Raw genomic sequence first — 19,555 nt, forward strand, 5'->3', positions numbered from 1 at the left:
AAATACAAACATAAAGATAAAAATATAAAAAATTTAAAATATGGTTTTAAATTTGTTTTTATAAACTGCATTTTCTCAAAAACTCTAAGGTCTTTTACCATAAAGGTTCCTTAACTAACTTTGCATCAAAAACTTGGGTGATAGACTGGTCAAGAATGTGTGAATGGAACCACTGAAGATATGGAAGGAGAGTGCATGGCTATCCAATTTAAAAAAGAAGTTGCTATATCAGTTTATTGACTGTCTTACAATATTTGTATATAAAAAATTAATGTTGTTTTACTTTGCTAGCATCTTTTGAGTAAAGAAATATTTTGTGGTTTCATAGTAAGTTGTATATTTGAAAGTGAAACATATGCCTATTCTTCTCAAATCTAATCTATGTTAAAAATTGAAAAACACAAACACAACAAACACAAGAATCAAGACAACAAAGACAATTGATTTTACATTTCATATTTTACAAAAACATTTGAAATATAACCTTATTGAATGTAGCATATTGGTCGGTGTTTGTATACCTACATGTATTGGTATTTACAGTAGTGAATGAGTCACTTTATAGTTAAACTTCTGGTCTTGTAACAGACTTTTGTATACACCCTTAGATTGTCAGTGTTATTGATTTTCTTCTTAGGTGTACCTTGCAGTTCAATGTTCAGCATTTATTTTGGGTTGTCATACACCCTCTTTTTCCCCCAGATGTCCTCCTTGTTGGTCCTTAAATCTCTATAGATAAATCATGCAAATCATTGAGTGTCCTCATTATTGAAAATTCAGATATGATCACCCTAATTTATTGTAAAGAGCTAACTCCTAACCGATGTCCCATCTTTGCACATTTTTCAGTGATAACCTATTATTAAGTTGGAAAAGGACCAACAACAAAGTTCTGTTAATATGACTGCCTCCAACTTCTCAAAGGTCTGATGATGAAAACTAGAATAACTGATCAAATAACAATTTTGCTCTTTGTGACAGTTTTGCAAGGAACCTACCATATATAATGGTTTGTAAGTTTGGGTCCAGCTGCAAACGAACAAAAACTCAGATTTTCCTCAGATTTTCAGTTGTACTGTTTGTTCTGCTGATTCCTCAACAAACTGTGCAGACACAGATTTATCAGTACATTATGGGCCATTAAATCTTTGTCTATGCGCTTTGCAGTTGTATCTGACTAGTATGCAGGTATATAAGGCATGTTCCTAAGAACATGCCCACTATGACTTGCTTACAACTCAAAGTCAAACTGCAAACATCAAAGATGATCTGCCATAGTATAATGTGCCTGCAGATCAGGGTCTGTGTCCTTTGTTCTACTGATTACTCCTAACTGACTATACAGACCCAGATCTGCCAGCACCTTATGCAAATGCAGATCTGGGTCTATGCAGTATGCAGTTAGACTCGACTTATAAATGAGTATATATGGTAAATCATCTGGAATAAATTAATATAAAGTCCTTTTTTATATTTAGATACATTACTTCAGATAAGATTGCACATGGAAACATTGTCATAACAATGAAAGTGTAAGACAAGGCATTACTCACTTGAATATATTATCTTTTCTGTTCTTTAATGATTTCTAACAAGTGGCGCTTTTAGAAAAGTAAAGATTTATGTAAACATTGCAAAGTACAGACAACTTTTCTTAAAGCAATATTTACAAACTATGATTTGAATGCTATTAATATTACATGAAAGATTTCATAATCAATCTCAGAAAAAAAAACCCAAAAAGACAGACTGAAATGAACTAAGTCTCTAGATTTTCTCAACAGATGAATAATGAACAAATAACATAGGCATGCTGACAGGTTTGAAGGTGAATTATGGGCAGTTTGTATTCATTTATTGAAAACTATGTAGGTATTGGGCATGGTTATGGACTTTCAGCAAAAAATTGTAAAATTGTATGCAAATTTTGTGTTGCCTGATAAGCATTACTTACATTCATTTGGATGGTATCTTTTTGAAAAGCTGGTAGTACCAGTAGTTGTCCTGAACAATCTTTGTTACTGGCACTTATCTTTCAGGTTTTAAATTAACAAATTTTTTTAAAATAAAGCATGCAAAATCATATTTGGATAGAGTTTAAAACCACCTGTTGAAAAAGTACAAGATGGCAAAATTGAACTTTAAAGCATATTTTTATGGGATCTTTTTTATTGAAGGTATCACAAAATGGCTGAAATAATTTCTCGCAACTGCTGTGTTGATAAATGGAACATTTAATGTTTATACATACTTGGTGACCTGTACAAAATCACACTTTTGATAATATACTAGCGATAGTGCCTTGTGAGTACTCTCCCTGTGGTAATCAAGGGAGGCTAGCCACATTTGATTTTTATGGGTCCAAATTTATATGGTCTTAATTTTTTCTTGGATTTCACTAGAATCTAATTCATGGCTTAATGAAATGAATATAAAAATGTACAAGTCTGAGCTAACACCCAATGTTGAACGTAGCTTTTTGGTGGACTGATCATTTTATTCAGTGTATGGTAATTTAGAGGGATAAGCTCTGTTTACTTGTTATTTATAATAGACATATCTTGAACTAATTTACAACAGTAAGAAAATGTCACTTATATGGAGAAAAGGAGGCATTTATTCTATACAGTGGATGCATCATTTCATATTTAACCAGAATTAATACTTGGTATGATGTAATGTTACAGTGCACTGTGCTTCCAGTTCGTTACAGTCCGTACGTGTTTATAAGTTGAGTCATATTGCAAACAAGATCCTGATCTGTCATATCATAATCCACCTGTAGATCAGGGTTTATCTTGTTTGTTCAGCTGATTACTTCTAACAAACTGCACAGTCCCAGATCTGCTGGTGCATTATGTAATGGCAGATTTGGGTCTTTGCAGTTTACAGTTGAACTTATTTTATATGCAAATATATGTAGATGCTTGCATGGTGTAGTGGGGGCCCCGAGTGGCCGAGTGGTCTAAAGCTGTCTCCATTACGGATCACTGCCATCTCACCTCTGTCTGCATGGGTTCGAGTCTCGGAATCGGCTAATGTGGGTATGTGAGAAAGCTTGTCAGTAGCTTCTTGTGGGTCGGTGGTTCTTTCCGGGGTTTTCCCGGGTTCTTCCTCCACCATTAATACTGGCCGCCATGTATAGCCTATCGTGTGCTGAAAATGGCATTAAACCATACAACAACAACAACAACAACAAAGCACAAAAGAGTGAAATCAGTGTAAACAAGCTGAAATTTATTTATTTTTAATGTTAGGATCATAATAATGATTTCAAATGAAGTATCTATTTCAGAAGATAAATACCTGTTTTTCAGTTATATGCCAGGGGTATTATAAAAACTTTTAACACTGAAAACTGGATTTACCTATCAATTGAAATAGATAATTGTTTTCAGTCAAATTTGTTTAAATCATGATAGTAAACAGGTCTCGATTCAATCTGGCTCCCAACATATTTGTCCCTTTTTGAAATTCTACAAGTGTTGACTTGAACTCAGAACCAAATTTTCATTGCTTCAACAATAACTATAAGAACTATCACAAGTATGAAGATCTGTCCTAAAGCATATCTGTCCATCATCATGTTGACCATTGTTTATTGGGATATAATTTCTTGTGTAGAGGTTGCTTTCTCTCCTTCCCCCACCTCCTGCTTAAAAAACATAGTGAAAATTAACATCTTTATGTTGTAATGTGTGGGCATTTATAGTTTATCATTAACCAAAGCTGTACATGTTCTCAAACTAGTCATTGTGATTCCATATTAATCCCTAGTGAATGAGAATTTAATTTCATATGAAGGATTCAGTCTGTAATACAAGCATTGGCCATTTGTTGATGAGAAGTACAAATGTTCAGTTTCTATATAAATGTATTTCAGGTAACTCAGTTCTGTCTGGTTCATCTCAATATCTACTCCAGAAACTTCAAAAAGTTCAAAACACAGCTGCTCGGATCATACTTAGAGTACCACAATCTGAGCACACTTACCCGCTGCTCTGTACCCTACACTGGCTATCCATTCGATCCAGAATCAAACACAAAATTTGTTCTCTGTGCTACGTTTCAGTCGGACTCTAGTCCAACATACCTATCCGACCTCACCCATGTGTACACACCAGCAAGATACTTACGCTCCTCTTCTGACAATCATATACTCATTATTCCCACTATGAAAACAAAGTCATATGGACAGCGTTCTTTTGCATACCAGGGCCCAGCAATGTGGAATGAATTGCCCACTGAACTTAGACACAAAGACACAGTGATCACATTCAAGAGGGCTCTCAAAACTCACTTATTTTGACTGCAAGAACAAACTTAAAGACCTAATAATGTTTCCTACCTGAAATATTCTCAGCATGTTTTTTATTTTTTAATGTTTTTCTAATTTCATGGTGTTTGTTTTTGTAATAATATTATTATATGTTTTTTATCTTATAGGTGTTGTCTAATGTTGTAAAGCACTTAGAGCTTCTAAAGATTAGGCACTATACAAAGTCCTCATTATTATTATTATTATTATTATTAGTCCATACATGATTACCTGATTCTTAAAATGTCAGACATTTATCTTAGTTTTGTACAAATAGCTGCTAAATCTTGCCCATAGTTTACTTTTTGACCCTACTTCACAATGCAACACATACATTCTTGTGTGGTTATAAGACATCAAATTTCCTTTTACATACTTGCCAAGAAGAAGAAAAAAATGGTTCCAGTAACATGACCTACCTTTTTTGATCAGGTCAACCCTGTTCCTTTTTATTGTTTGTGCAAAAGGGAAAAAGAAAAGTATTATCCTTGCCCAGTTATTTATTTACGTTCAAGGCAGTAACTTTAGTTCCAAAATGGACAGGAAAAAAACTTGAGCTTGGAAAAAGGTATAAATATAAAGAGTGTTAACATTGAGCATCATATCCATTTTTTTCACACATCACTAGAACAACACATTTGGAGGGTTGGGGCCAAGAAGAATGGAAAATGGTGGCTTTTTTGTATTGCTTGGACCCTTATAGCTATATGTTTACTATTTGTCATTTGTGTTCTGATGGCTGACAAGTTAATAATGAGAAGAAGCATAGTTGCATTTCATCCAGTTTTATTGTGTTATGAATGCTTCATTATACATGATGGCTTGAGTTGAAATAAAGGTTGGCTAAAATAACATTTATTAGTCTAGGGACATTCCTGGGATGGGCTGGTGTCGTTAAGCAAGAAAAATGTAAAAGGTACAATAAACTCAGAATTCAGTTTTAGATGAGCACTATATAACCAAGTGAAATATAATTTTGCTTTGCACAAAGGACATTGTTACAGATTAGGTCAGTCAAGTTTTCTTCATGTCTCCATGATATTTTCAGATGATTCATTGTTTTCTCAATTTGTCATTGCTAAAATATGGAAGCGGGCCATCATCTCCTCATGATGACTGGCTGATTGGATTCATTTTAGCTTGGAATATCCCAGTAATTAAATAGTTTAAAGCAAAATTTAGAATGAGAATGGTTGGAGTCTGATTGGAGTATATAGGTATCTAACAATTGTTGTATAAAAAAATATTAAGATTGATTGCAGATTTAACGTTTAAAAGAAAATGTGTATTTTTATGCATATATCTTGACCAAGCAATCCAAAAGACCCTAATCTGCCACTGCTTAATGTTCTGGCAGGTCTTGGTCAGTTCAGTTCATTATAAATAATTATTAGAACAAACAGTACAGACAATACGATTTTTAATTCGGATTTATAACATTTATGAGTGATTTATGCAGTCACGTTTCCAGAAGAAACACTGAGATGACTCTTATCCAAAACACAAAGGCAGGTACATGTTTACGTCTATGATTGTTTTTCAGTATGACACCATTGCTGAGGTCACATCAGTTTTCTACCATATAATTCCAGTGTTGCAGATTTATGGCAGGTTGTAAATCACTTAAATTCCACCAAGTCTCTTGTACTCTTTGTTGTCTTCCTCATTTTTGTTCATATGACTGTTATTGTGATCCTTAAAGTCTGATAAGCATTTCTTTTTCAATTTGAGATATGTGTCACAGTCAGGACATTTTACATCCAGTCTGTTATAGGTTTGTTTATGCAACCACTATAATGTTATAATGTTGTCCATCTGTCTGTGGCCAGTTTGGTGTCAGCACAGTAGCTTGAGATGTCCACCATCTACAGTTATCAGACTTTGTGAATGGCTGACATTTGGGGTAAGGATGAACTGACATTGATTTTAGGCTCAAAAGGTCAAAGGTCAAGGTCTCTGACTAAAGAAGAATAATGGTTTCTGCACAATAACTCATCGTTATAGTTACCAAACCTTGCGGATGGCTTGCACTTGCAGTAGGAAAGAAACCAATTTCAAAAAAGGTGAAGTTTAATGTGACTGAAAGAACAAAAATAATTTTCACACAATAACATCAGTTGTACATCACATGCATAAATAAAACTTGGTTGACTTGCACTTGGGGTGAGGAAGAAGCCCATTTATTTTGAGGCCAAAGGTTAATGCAGTGTTCTGTGAAAGAAAGAAGGAAGAGTTTTCTGCACAATTACATTGCCAGTAGTTCAACATTGAAGACCAAAGTATGGATGGTTTGAACATAGGGTAAAGAAGAAGCCTATTGATTTTGAGATTAGAAAATCAATGGTCAAGGTCACTGTGATAGCACAAAATTTCAGTTATTTGCATAGAGGACTATTAAACACATCACCAGTGTATAATGTGCAATGAACTATTTCATGTTGAAAACAAGGCAACACTCCAAATTTAAGATCAATTTCAGTTAACCACCATTCCATCCCCAAATGAAGAACTCTTTAAGAAAAGTTTTCAGTAGTCAGGATCACTAATTTGGAACAGAATTTCAAAGGAAATTAGAGAAAGTACAAATATAAATGCATTTAATTATAATCTAATTCAATGGATGAAAAGTGGAACCTGTTCAGTTTGACATACATTACAACTTAAAGTATAAATTCATTAACCTTCCATTTTGTTGTCTCACAACTTTTGTATTGTATGTACAACACATATGTAGTTGCAGCATTTCAAGTTTCTATTTATTATGTCCATATATAAATACAACTTACTGTTAGTGCAGTGTGTGTGTGTGTGTGTGATTAGTTCCATGCAACTAACTGAGTCACCCTCTTAACTAAAGTCATCATCATTATTATTATTATTATTATTCCTAGTTGTGGCCTGTACACCTAATATCTGAATCAAGGTCTCAACTATGCACCCAAATTTTGGAAACCACTACAGACATGCACATAAGAATAACAAATAAAGTTTAAAAAAATAACGTTTAACCATGTTTAACTGACAACTGGTTACTCTTATAAATGGCTAAAAATAAATTTTATCATTGTTGATGGTTATGCTGGATAAAAGACCAGACTGTGAATTGAAAAATTGTCTGTTTATATAGGCAAAAACTGCTTACTTGTAATTACTCACCCACCACATTTGTCAGGACCAACCATCAAACAATTAAAAACCACCCACCACACTTGTCAGGACTACCCACCACACTTGTCAGGACTACCCAACACATGTCAGGACAACCCACCACACTTCTCAGGACCACCCATCAAACAATTAAAAACCACCCACCACACTTGTCAGGACTACCCACCACTCTTGTCAGGACCACCCACCACATTTGTCAGGACAACCCACCACATTTTTCAAAAATCAACTTCCACATTTGTCAGGATCAAGGGACAAGTATGTTTTTTAAACAATGTTATAATTATTCATTTATACATTTGTACCACCACTGTTGATTAAAGCATATACTGTTTGAGAGAGAGAGAGAGAGAGAGATATTGTATTTTCTTGCAAGACCAAGGGGATTCATTACTATTTGTCCTTACAAAAAAAAAACTTGAGTTATTACAAAGAAATAATTTTGTGATTATTAAGAAAAGTACCAAGAAAAGAATTCATTGCTGTAATACACACAAAACTGGAATTTCTCAGTTGCTCTGAGGTTCAAATAGGCTAAAGCCATATAAAGGAAATTAGTTATTGAATATCTTGATGTACGTGCTTGGTGTGCAGAGTTAGATGTATATACGTAATACCAGTAATAATGTAGGAAATTGTTCATTTGTACATTTGTACCACCAGTATTGATCAAAGTGTATAATCTCAGTGGGCAGTCCAGTTTCCAGTGATTTGTCATTGGAGGAGCTTTACTCAGTCTAAATTGCACTCATCATTGTCCAATACATTTTAAGTTTTTGTTTTTAGTCTTTTGTTTGCTTATATATTTGCTTTGTTTTTCTGTTTGCACAAGGATTTTAGTGAGAATTAGAGATTCAGAAATTTTAACAAATGGTTTAGGTGCATATGAATCATTCATTGTAGCAGATTGTTGTTGTACAATGATGGCTCATCTGTATTCATGCTTATCTTGTGGTCCAAAATGAATGAATGTTACATGCATATTCAGAAATGTGAAATTCCTTGAAGGAGTCGGTGATCACTGCATGCATGCTACAAAGCTGTCAGATGAGATGACTGGTGGTACTGCAGTTATCATCATTGCAGGCACAGACTCGTAACCAACAAGGCATGGATTAAAGTCCTGCGCAGACCAGGCCCAGTCAGCTGATATAGTTTTGTGTCTTTGGGTAAGATACATGTTCCAATTACCTCTACACAATACAGCCTTTCATGTGTTGATCTGCTGGTAAATGCCAGTAAATAAATTAAAGCAGTCAAGGAAAACAGACACATATCGATGCATGCAAAATTCTTGGCCATTGTAATTTATCTAAATTGATTAGGGTTCAAATGGATGTGATTATAATGGTTTAGTGACAGCAGGTGGAATGGCAATGAACGACTGAGAAAGCATTATTGACTACAAGCTTTTATTTAAATTGGCAGTTATATATATATATATATATATATATATATATATATATATATATATATATATATATATATATATATATATATACACACACACACACACACACACACACACACTAAAACATTTCTAAACTGGCCCTCTTTAATCTGGCTTCATCTGTAGTCTGGCGTTAGTTATCTCTCCATAAAGGCCACATGATAACTGTTGGTTCCAGTAACATCTTTTGTACACTGATCAAACGTCTTTTTTCCTGGTCACCTCTGTAAAACAGCACTGTTTTCTCCTAACAGTTTGCACTATAGGGTAAAAGCTACAACTGTAAAGCACAACTGTCTATAATTGCTTACAAGTCGATTCCAATTGCAAATGGCACAGCCCCTGATAAGCCATTGCAAAGTGTACTGATAGATCTGGCTTTATGTAGTTTCTTAGGAGTAATCAGTAAAACAAATAACATAGACCCTCAGATCTGTAAGTGTATTATGAAAATGGCAGATCTGGACTATTATTTAGCAGTTGGAATCAACTTGGAGGTGATTGTATACGTTATGTACTAACAGATTTTATAAAAGCATACGTTATGTACTAACAGATTTTATAAAAGCATCAAGTAAATATGAGTGGTCATTCTTTTGTATTTAATAAAAAAGTAAGATTTTGGTATCAGCTATGAACATGGTGAATCTTAATAAAAAGATTTCCATATGATTGACATGATTACTGTGCAAGGCATTGTCTTATAGAGTCCACTTTATCAGCCTGTCAGATGATCAGGAAGGCCTTCCAGGTTCAGAATCTGAGTCCAGAGTCATTTATGATCATCCGTTACCATTGATGTTCATTGATTGTGTTCATGGAAACCAACAAAAAATTAATTTTTATTTTAAAAATTTTTGGCATCTAGAATGATATATAATTATTGACTAATTCTTTGCAGGGAGTTGTGGTAGCTCAGTTGTTAGAGCACAGGACTCATACTCCAAGGTTAATACCCACCCAGGCCAGCCCTGGTTGGCTGCTTTAGAGTCCTTTGGAAAGGCACTAGCTCCCACTCCTCAGAATGATGTAAGACATTTACAATGTGCTACTTAAAGCAATAAAACGTAAAAAACATCTTATAATAATAATAATAAAGACTTTATTTAGAGAAGGTATAATAATAATAATAAAGACTTTATTTAGAGAAGGTAACTCAATTAGTTACAGAACTAATCTACCTTGAGGCCTTCTATCTGTTATGTACAATATATACAGTATATACAACATGATGTGAAGAGTCTGGCTTGACACTAAATAATTAAGTAATTTTAAATCTTGAATTAAATATTCAACTGTACATATTTATATGTAGATTGACAGTCACAATCCATAAACTGTGATTGATACCGATCTGTAACAGTTTATAGAATAATTGGTCATGTCAATCTTTGTCAAAAGCTTTCTCAGTATCAAGCAAAGCTGCATACAGTTTCCTTTGGTTTTTACTAGCATAACTAATTAGTTTGTTAACCATAACTAAAGTCACATTGCAACCGAGACTCTTCTGAAAGCCCTGCTTTAGTGAGTTAATTGAGAACTTTGTATGTTTTAAATCTGTTTGTACCCAACTTAATAAAATTATTTCAAAAACTTTACAATAACTGGGAGAAATAATTTACTTAAATAATTCAATATCTGGGGATTCAGTAGAATGCTACAAGCTTGTAAAAACTGTCTCTCTATTACAAAGAAATTCTAACAATCAATACTTGTGTACTAACTTGAAGTGGATAGATCACTAACATATGTAAATACAGACATAATCAATTTTGATATTTGTAATAATTGCAGAGAGATACACAAGTCTATGAACTTTATTATTCGCTTTGTGGTAATCCAGAATATGTTGTCCTAAGTTGCTAGTCACTAGTGTTGTAAATTTTGATGTCATCCTTCTTGTCATTGTAAAACCTTGTTGTATCAGCAGTGATTAACAATGAATCTGTCTAAACATTGATACACAAATTAATCTGTCTCATCATGGATGCACAATGACTCTGTTTTGACATGGATACTCAACAAACCTCTCTTAACAGAGATACACATTTAATCTGTCTTAACAGAGATACACAGTGAATCTGTCTTGACAGATAAACATTGAATCTGTCTTAACAGATATACACAATGAATCTCTCTTGACATGGATACACAACAGATCTGTCTTAAGAGAGATACACAGTGAATCTGTCTTGATATGGATAAACGAAAAATGTGTCTTAATAGAGACACACAATAAAATGTCTTAACAGAGATGCACAATGAATCTGTTTCAACAGAGATACATAATACAATCTGTTTCAACAGAGATACACAAAGAATCTGTCTCAGCAGCGATACACAATGAATCTGTCTCAAAAGAGATAAACCATGAATCTGTCTCAGCATTGATAAATAATGAATCTGTTTCAGCAGTGATACACACTGAATCTCTTAACAATCTGAGGTACACAATGATTCTGTCTCAACAGATACACACTGAATCTGTAATAACAGAGATACAGTGAATCTATCTTGACATGGATACACAATGAATTTATCTTGACATGAATACATAAGGAATTTATCTTGACATGGATAAACAATGAATCTTTCTTGACATGGATACACAATGAATCTATCTGTGTTGACATGGATACACAATGAATCTGTGTTGACATGGATACACAAAGAATCTATCTTGATATTGATACATATTGAATGAATCCATTAAGGTGTATAATCTTAACTTTCTAGTTGTTGTTGTTGTAGAGTTTATACATCATCCACACTAAATCCACCAATAATTGGTTTTTATCATTCTGATTTTCTTGTTTAATTTAAACATCATTTATTCAAGAAAACAACTTCACAAAAAACTATACAGTGTCAGTAAAACACAGTCCCTTTTATAAAGTCTGTATAGTCATGAATCCAATTACATTATATGCAATAGAAATATTATGTATAATGTAGCCCATTGTAAGGTACCTCAGTTTTGTAAGGTTCATATAGTCATTGGTCCCATGTGTTATAATTTTCCCCCATTACAACATCCCAACATAAAGCAACTTACCATTTAAATGTGATAATGGATCCAACTGCATTATGTAAAAGTAAATTTTTTGGCATCATGATGACGTACATCAGTATAGCATCTTATCTTTTTAAGGTGCATATGATAATGATCCCATTAATAATAAAAAATAATAATAATTAAAAGTAATATTTTGTATAATTTACCTCATTGTAAGGTACATGTATCTCAGTATTGCACCTTATTTAAAAGTGTATATGATAATGGATCCCAAAACATATTATATAATGTACCCCATTAAAAGCAAATCAGTGTAACAGTCTCCTTAAAACTGGTATCATTCCATTATATAATAGTAATCCTTTTGTATCATGTACCCCAGTATAAGTCAAACACTTATAGTACAGTATATGGCATCTATCCATTTAACTGCATCATTACAGTGAGAGACTACTGCAGTTAGTTTTGTCCCTGTAATTTGTTGTACACCTGACAAAATAATTAATTAAAAGGCCCAAACATTACATTAAATACAGTAACTAGGTCTTCAGGCAGAAGTGCACTCAAAGGTCATGTATTCATGACATATTCAGTTGCATGTAGGACATTTAGGAAGAGGGGTTTGTGGTTTGCTCAGGCACTGTCTTTACTGGCTTGTTTACCTTCAAAATATCACTTGTAAATATTGTCTGAGGATAAATTGAAACTAAACATTGACAAACTATATTTCATGTACCTTGATTTAAAATCAATCTCATTTCAATTGAACATGAAGCAGTTTCCTAACACCTTATTGAAAGTGATTTCAATGCCTCTCCATAACAGAGATTTCATTGATTATTGAACATTTCTCCTAGCTTTGGGTTGATCTTATATACTTCTGGTTTACAGCTGATACTAACTACCTGCATACCTACTGTGACGCATTGGAGTTTTAGCCATTAGGCTTGGCGAGTGATTGTGACTATAAACACTCTATGAACCATAGCTGTTTATATCAATACCTGGAAGAATTATCAGTATTGTATTCAGGGTAAACTGTATAGACACAATAATTTTTTGGTGAAATGTACATTTTGTTCCTGGTTTGTAATCACCAGAGTAGGTGCCAGTTGGAACATGATTATGGAATGATATAGACATTTTACTCTTCCTTGACAGGTTACATATTTGTTTTAAATGAGATTTCCATCACAGATCAACATTAGGTTTCAAGTGTAGTATTTGGACTCGAAGTTTAGAAGTAAAGAAGAAAGACTAATGTAAAGATTGATTTCCGATACTTTTTTCATTCTGGTCTTGTTGTGATGAAAGGATAAATACTATTCAGATTTCTAATTAATTTCAGTTCTACTCTATCCATTGTGCTATTGGTTAACTATAAATAATGGTATTTTGAAGAACTATACACCCTCTATAGTTGAATTTAACAGGATGTTCACGCAGTAGCTGATAAACTAGAAATCCTTGGTGGTGATCCAGTATTCTATTATCGCTTGACATTTGGATTATTTTGTAATTTGTTGCTTCACTTCAATCTATCATGGATGTGCTTTGCTTCCAAATGTGAAATTGTTCAAAGTAGTGCTTGACAGACTCTGCTATTGTCTATCATCAGTTTATGCTAGCTATAGAACCAGCAATTCATTTGTGGAAAAGAAAATGGAGCCAAGTATTAAAATTGGAAAGTGGAGCCATTACAACCAAGGGTAAGTTTATTGAAGCACTAGCATGACGGAACTTGAGTATTACTCAAATGTAATTTTGATAATGAGTAAGCTTTTGAAGACAATTAGTTGGTCTTCTGATTTTCCAATATTCAAATTAAGTTATACTTAAAGCTGTTAAAGATGCTATTTTACACATTAGAAAGCAAATGTACTAGACATTTCACGATCTGGATTACTTGAATTAACCTCCTGATAACCTTGTGATGGATACATTATATATGCATGTAAGATTGTTGTTGTGATAATGCATGGGTCATGAATTATTTACTTACGGACTTTGATCAAAGATAGATCTTAATTTGCACTGTTGCACATTGAGTGAAGGGACATTTTGCCACTGCAAACTGACAGTGTTCTCCTATATTTAGTAAATAACCATATCTTGATTGTGTTAAGGTGACAGAGGTACACAAAATATCTTCCAGAAAGTTCAGCCAAGGTTCAACACTGGTTTTGGTTTTATTTTTCAACCGTTTTGTTTCGTTCAGAATTGTTAACTACAGCTTATTTTCTTCATTCTGTCATAAGGGACCATCCGTTTAATTTTCAGGGGAGGGCTGGGAGTTTCTTTTGAGCTGGGATATTTTTTTTCTTTAACCTGAAGATGGTTAAAAAATTATTACTGATACAATGGATATAATGACAATTTTATTTGCTCTTTCATGGCCAATATCAAAATGGTAAAAAAGATATATGCCTCATTCAGTTATGTAAAAGATATTGTACCAAGAAAACAAAAACAGCATAGATAATACAATCCAATGACAAATGCTAAATGAAAATGAGAGGTGAGAAAGAAGTGGGATATCTAAGTTACTACTAACAAACTTTTAGAAGTAGCTAAAAGCACATCAGTAATCTAAGTTTTGTTGATAGTCACAATCTGTATCATTGTGACAAATGACAAAAGGAACAAACAGTAACCAACATACACCAGCATTGTATCATACCATTAAGAAGTCAACTGGGAAATTCAAAAAACCAGTTACTGTTCTGAATGGCCGATTGGTCTAAAGCACTAACCGTTACGGATCACTTCCATCTCACCTCTGTTTGTGTGGGTTTGAGTCTCGGGCTCGGCTAATGTGGGTATGTGAGAAAGCTTGCCGGTAGCTTCTCGTGGGTCGGTGGTTCTTTCCGGGGTTTTCCTGGGATCATCCTCTACCATTAATACTGGCTGCCATGTATAGACTATCTTGTGCTGAAAAATGACGTTAAACCCTATAACAACAACAACAACCAGGTACTATTTTGGTTTGGCTTGGTTTTGTGGGGATTTTAATGTCATATTGTAGCACATAATAGACTATACATGGTGGCCTGTATATTTAATGGATGAAGAACCTGCGAAAGTATCATTGACTGATGGGAAGCTATTGGCAGACTTTCTCACATACATAAGTTGGTGAAGTTGAGACACAAACTCGTGCAGACAGAGATGAGATGTGTGAGTGGTCTGTAAAGGCAAGCACCGTAAACCACTTGGCCACCCAGGACCACCAATTACTGAGAATAAAGGGTAGACTAGTTAAGTACCTTACCCAGGTACACAACACAGCAGCTAACCCAAGCCAAGTCTGATGGTAAGATTTGATTCCACACCCTTTAAATCACAAATTAGGCACACGAGTTCTGCAAGGGGTATACAGTTTTTCCTTATTATGGGATAAATGAATCGTGCACTTGTGTATGTATGTACAATGTTATATGTATGTATTATGATGTATGTATCTATAATGGGAACTGCCTTGCAAAGTTCATGTCCCATTACACACACCAAAACAAACTGCATTTATGTATAATCTCTGAGGCACAGTGAGTCAGCCTTTGAAAGTATCATCTGTCATATCAATAGCCTGAGACTTGTCTTGACAAGTCTAACAAGTCTTTTGAAAACTCATTCCTTGTTCATATATAGGGAGCCTCATAAATAATCTATGTACTAATTACACCTGGCCATTTTAGTATGAAACAACAATTGTGTACACACAACACAGACAAAATTGTAACTCAGCCTATCTATATAAACTTTTCTAAGGCGGAAGGCAGATTGGAAACTTGACAATAAATAGACTGATAGGTAGATAAAGCAAATTGAATCCCCGGGTTAAAAGAAGATGGAGTGAGGTTGTCAGTTATGGTGTCAGTTACTAACATAAAATACAAATATCACTGTAGAAATGTATGCATAAGTCATACATGGTATCCTAAAATATAAATACTAATTATGTAAGAAAATTCTTTATATTTAAAGTAGAAGAAAAAACATTAGCCAGTAATGAATTAGATAAAAATTCATTCCATTTAATTTCAATTTACCTTATTCATAAGGACTCAGCTGTCCTCATTTATGACACAGAGTTTCAGTTTTGCTTGAACAAAGCTTTTTCTTTAAGTTATATTTTAATTTGTTGAAAGAACTGGATGTCTCATACTGTATATACTTACTTATAAGGCAAGATTCAACTGCAAACTGTACAGACCAAGATCTGCTGTTGCATGATGTACTGACAGATCTTGGTCTATGCATTTTGAAAGGAGTAATCAGTACAACAGACAACATAGACCCCGATCTGCAGGCACATTTTGCTATGGAAAATACCCTGATCTGCAGGCACATTATGCTACAGTATTTCTCGATCTTTGTTGTTTGCAGTTTGACTCAACTCATAAGCGAGTATATATGGTATTCTAGAACAGAAGTTAAATTTACAGTTATCTTTTGAAGGGTACTTGTTTTTAACCCCATGCAGAGAACCAAGTGATATCATTTTGTGATACAGATATCAGAGATTGGTCGATAAATCACCCTAACAACTGTTTAAATATGCGACTGTTGATCATTGGTACCTTCAGCACTAACCACCTTCATTTTACACAGGAAGTGTTTCAGATATGCATCTCAACGAGATATCAGTTGTCCAATATTGATTTCCAGTTGTGCAAACAATACAATCGTGTACACATCAGTATTAATATTTTCAGTTATGGTTTCTTAATAGCATTCAATAATTTTGATGGCATAACACTTTCTCCACACAGTTATAATGCATAGTTTTTAACTCACCATACTAAGGCCATGTGAGGACATAGTAATGTCCATGGTCCTGCATTAGGTATACGTGTCATGCATTGTTCATCAACATTTACTATTTTAAACTTCTTGTCAAAAGCCACTTGACCAATTTCAGTCCAGTATGATAGAAAACATCATGGCATGAAGAGCTTTCAAGTTTTAAAAATAATGCCAATGCAGCACCAAACCTCGCTGTCTTTGCCAAAAGAAAGAAAGAAAACCTTGCTCAAAAACAGTTTGACCAAAACATTATGACATCAGATCACTTCAGGTTGCTCTAAATGATGCCATTCTTTGACCCCAAGATCCATTTCTATACCCAGGGATCTAGCCCTACCCCCTGGGTCATATATATATATATATATATATATATATATATATATATATATATATATATAGTAAAACCATTAGAACTGAGCACCAGAAAGACCTAAATTTTAAGTTTTGAAAGGGGTTAGGTTTTATAAAAGTACTGAGTGAACAAATAAGCCATTTTATAAGCACTTGCATGACTTGAAAGAGAGAGAGAGAATGTACAGGTTAGTGTTACTAGCTAGAACTGGTCAGACTGGTGTCGGGATCATGTGACAGGATGGGACATTACACTACATGTCTGCGGCATGATGACACAGTGCTTGAGATCACTATAAACTGTCATACTGCTGACATCTTAACAATATGAGTGAATTTTTAAAAAATCTGTTAAAATTCCAAGTCATACACACCCTGGTCGATGGTGACACACTTCTCGAGAAACATTTAAGAAACAAGATACTTTTCTAACTATATTACAAGTTTATGACAATTATAAACGATAGTCCATAATGTCTAAATCCTCCATATCATTCAAAATATTCCTATGCCAAACTTTTCTCCTAGTTGAATCAACATAGGCTGTGGCACAGGTTCACACTCCATGATCAAACTAATCTTATCTTGTAAGGATATTCCAGTTTTATGATGCTTAACTGGTTGTTCTAACATATTGACATGCAAGTGAAGACAAATGATAGTTATGGCTATGTAACCCCATATATATCATGATTATTCTCCTTTGAAAATCAGTTGAGTGAATCTATCTTCTAGAATACTTTTTTATCAGTTTCCATCAGCAAAGCAAGAAAAGCGAAGTCACTTGCTTTGTTAATAAAGCCTGGGAATATAATTAAATAAACAAACAAAAAGAATCCTATGGGATCATTTATACCAATATATTGCATCAATCACAATTAGATACTAAGCAGATATACATAATCTTTCTTGAACAGTTTACCTACATGAATTTAGCTATTAATAATTTGCCTTAAAAGCTGGATCATTTTACGGTGCAAAGATTTAACGGGCCCCTGGGTGTCCATGTGGTCTAATGCGCTAGCTTTTACTGATCACTGCCATCTCTCTTCTGTCCACGTGGGCTCATGTCTTGAGCTTGGACAATTGAGGTTATGTGAGAAAGCTTGCCACTAGCTTCCTGTGGGTTTGTAGTTTTACCAGGGCTTTCCTGTTTTTTTTCTCCACATGTTATACTTGCTGCCATGTATCTTTGCTGAGAAAGACGAGAGCAACAAATTAACCCATTGTCAGCACTAATCTGTAACTGCACATCAAGTATTTCAACCTCACATGCCTTTAATGGGACATGTTCTTGCTGATAAGCTTGCTACAGTATTTGCATGCTAGCCATACATATAGTATTTGTCAAGAATTTAGAAGCAAAAATATATTTCCAGGTTCAGAGTGATTTCCAGTTTTATGGAAATTTTTGGTGTAAATTTGAAATTTGGGATCAGAATTTGTTTCAGTTTTCAGAGTAGAGGGGCTTCGGTTTATTGGGGAAACAATTATGATATTCAAGAAGAAAAAGTTGGGACTCCAGATTTTTTCACAAACTTTTCATACCACTAAAATTGAGGAGAGTTGTATACATGATAAGTTGATTTTACTTCACTTTATGATGCATTATGTTGGATAGTTACCTTGTACATGCAATGGAAACCGTGAATTTCATAAATGCCTAATGGAAAATGCATGTTTCAGGAGATATCCTTTGTTTAATTATCCACCAACAACTTTTCTTTGTTTGGATAAACAGCAAAGACTGTTTGGACTCATCATTTAATCAAATATAGCCCATTTGCTGGCAACTGAAATATTCCCTCTGTAATCTTCCTACATTGATAAACCAAGGCCTGTCCTGTGCAGCTTTTGTCTGAAAATTTCAGGCTGGTTACACCAGCACAACCAAGTGCAAATAATAGTTGCTTAACGTCAAAGGTAGAAAGTTCCTTGTTGAAATTTATTTGTTCCCTATAGCTTAGAAGAGTAATTTGTAATAAAGTTGGACATATATGACGTATTCCCCATTTTTAGCTCACCTTACCCTAAGATGGTATGGTCCATTGTCAATCATGTGTTATCCATTATTCATATGTTGTCCACCAACAATTTCATTTATCAGCTTCTACTGACCCCTTGACTGATTCAGCCTAACTATGAGGCTTTATAATAATAATAATAATAATAATAATAATAATAATAATAATAAAGACTTTATTTAGAGAAGGTAACTCAATTAGTTACAGAACTAATCTACCTTGAGGCCTTCTATCTGTTATGAACAATGTATTAGCTACATGAATAATACAGCTCTGATGTCAGATATCATTAAAAACTTGTATGCTTTTAAATGAGTTCTTAAAAATAAATATGAATGTACAGAACTAGATCAAATTTGACAAAGCATCCAGGCATAAAGGCCTTTCAGGTTGATGTAAATAAAGCCAATCTGCCATTTTGT

At 34.0% G+C, this 19,555-nt stretch overlaps 1 protein-coding gene across 9 annotated transcripts in view; it reads left to right on the forward strand.

Annotated features, from left to right (window-relative positions):
- The window catches only part of LOC149786729 (tubby-related protein 3-like), a 165,388-nt gene that overhangs the window by 26,644 nt on the left and 119,189 nt on the right, over window positions 1-19,555 (forward strand). For 2 of the 9 annotated variants that reach the window (XR_016425023.1, XM_089977225.1), the window contains exon 1: window positions 12,884-13,661. The exons of 5 other annotated variants lie outside the window; for them this stretch is intronic. Coding sequence is in view for 2 of the 4 variants with exons in the window: in XM_089977225.1 (XP_089833351.1) it covers window positions 13,615-13,661 (47 nt within the window). In the remaining 2 variants the exon portion in view is untranslated. Of the gene's footprint in view, window positions 1-8,527; window positions 8,656-12,883; window positions 13,662-19,555 lie in introns of those variants that run through there. 2 more of the 9 variants (XM_089977230.1, XM_089977233.1) reach the window with 2 other exon arrangements.

This window comes from Sinohyriopsis cumingii, chromosome 12 (assembly GCF_028554795.1).
Source record: "Sinohyriopsis cumingii isolate HCF-2022 chromosome 12, ASM2855479v2, whole genome shotgun sequence".
NCBI lineage: Eukaryota > Metazoa > Mollusca > Bivalvia > Unionida > Unionidae > Sinohyriopsis > Sinohyriopsis cumingii.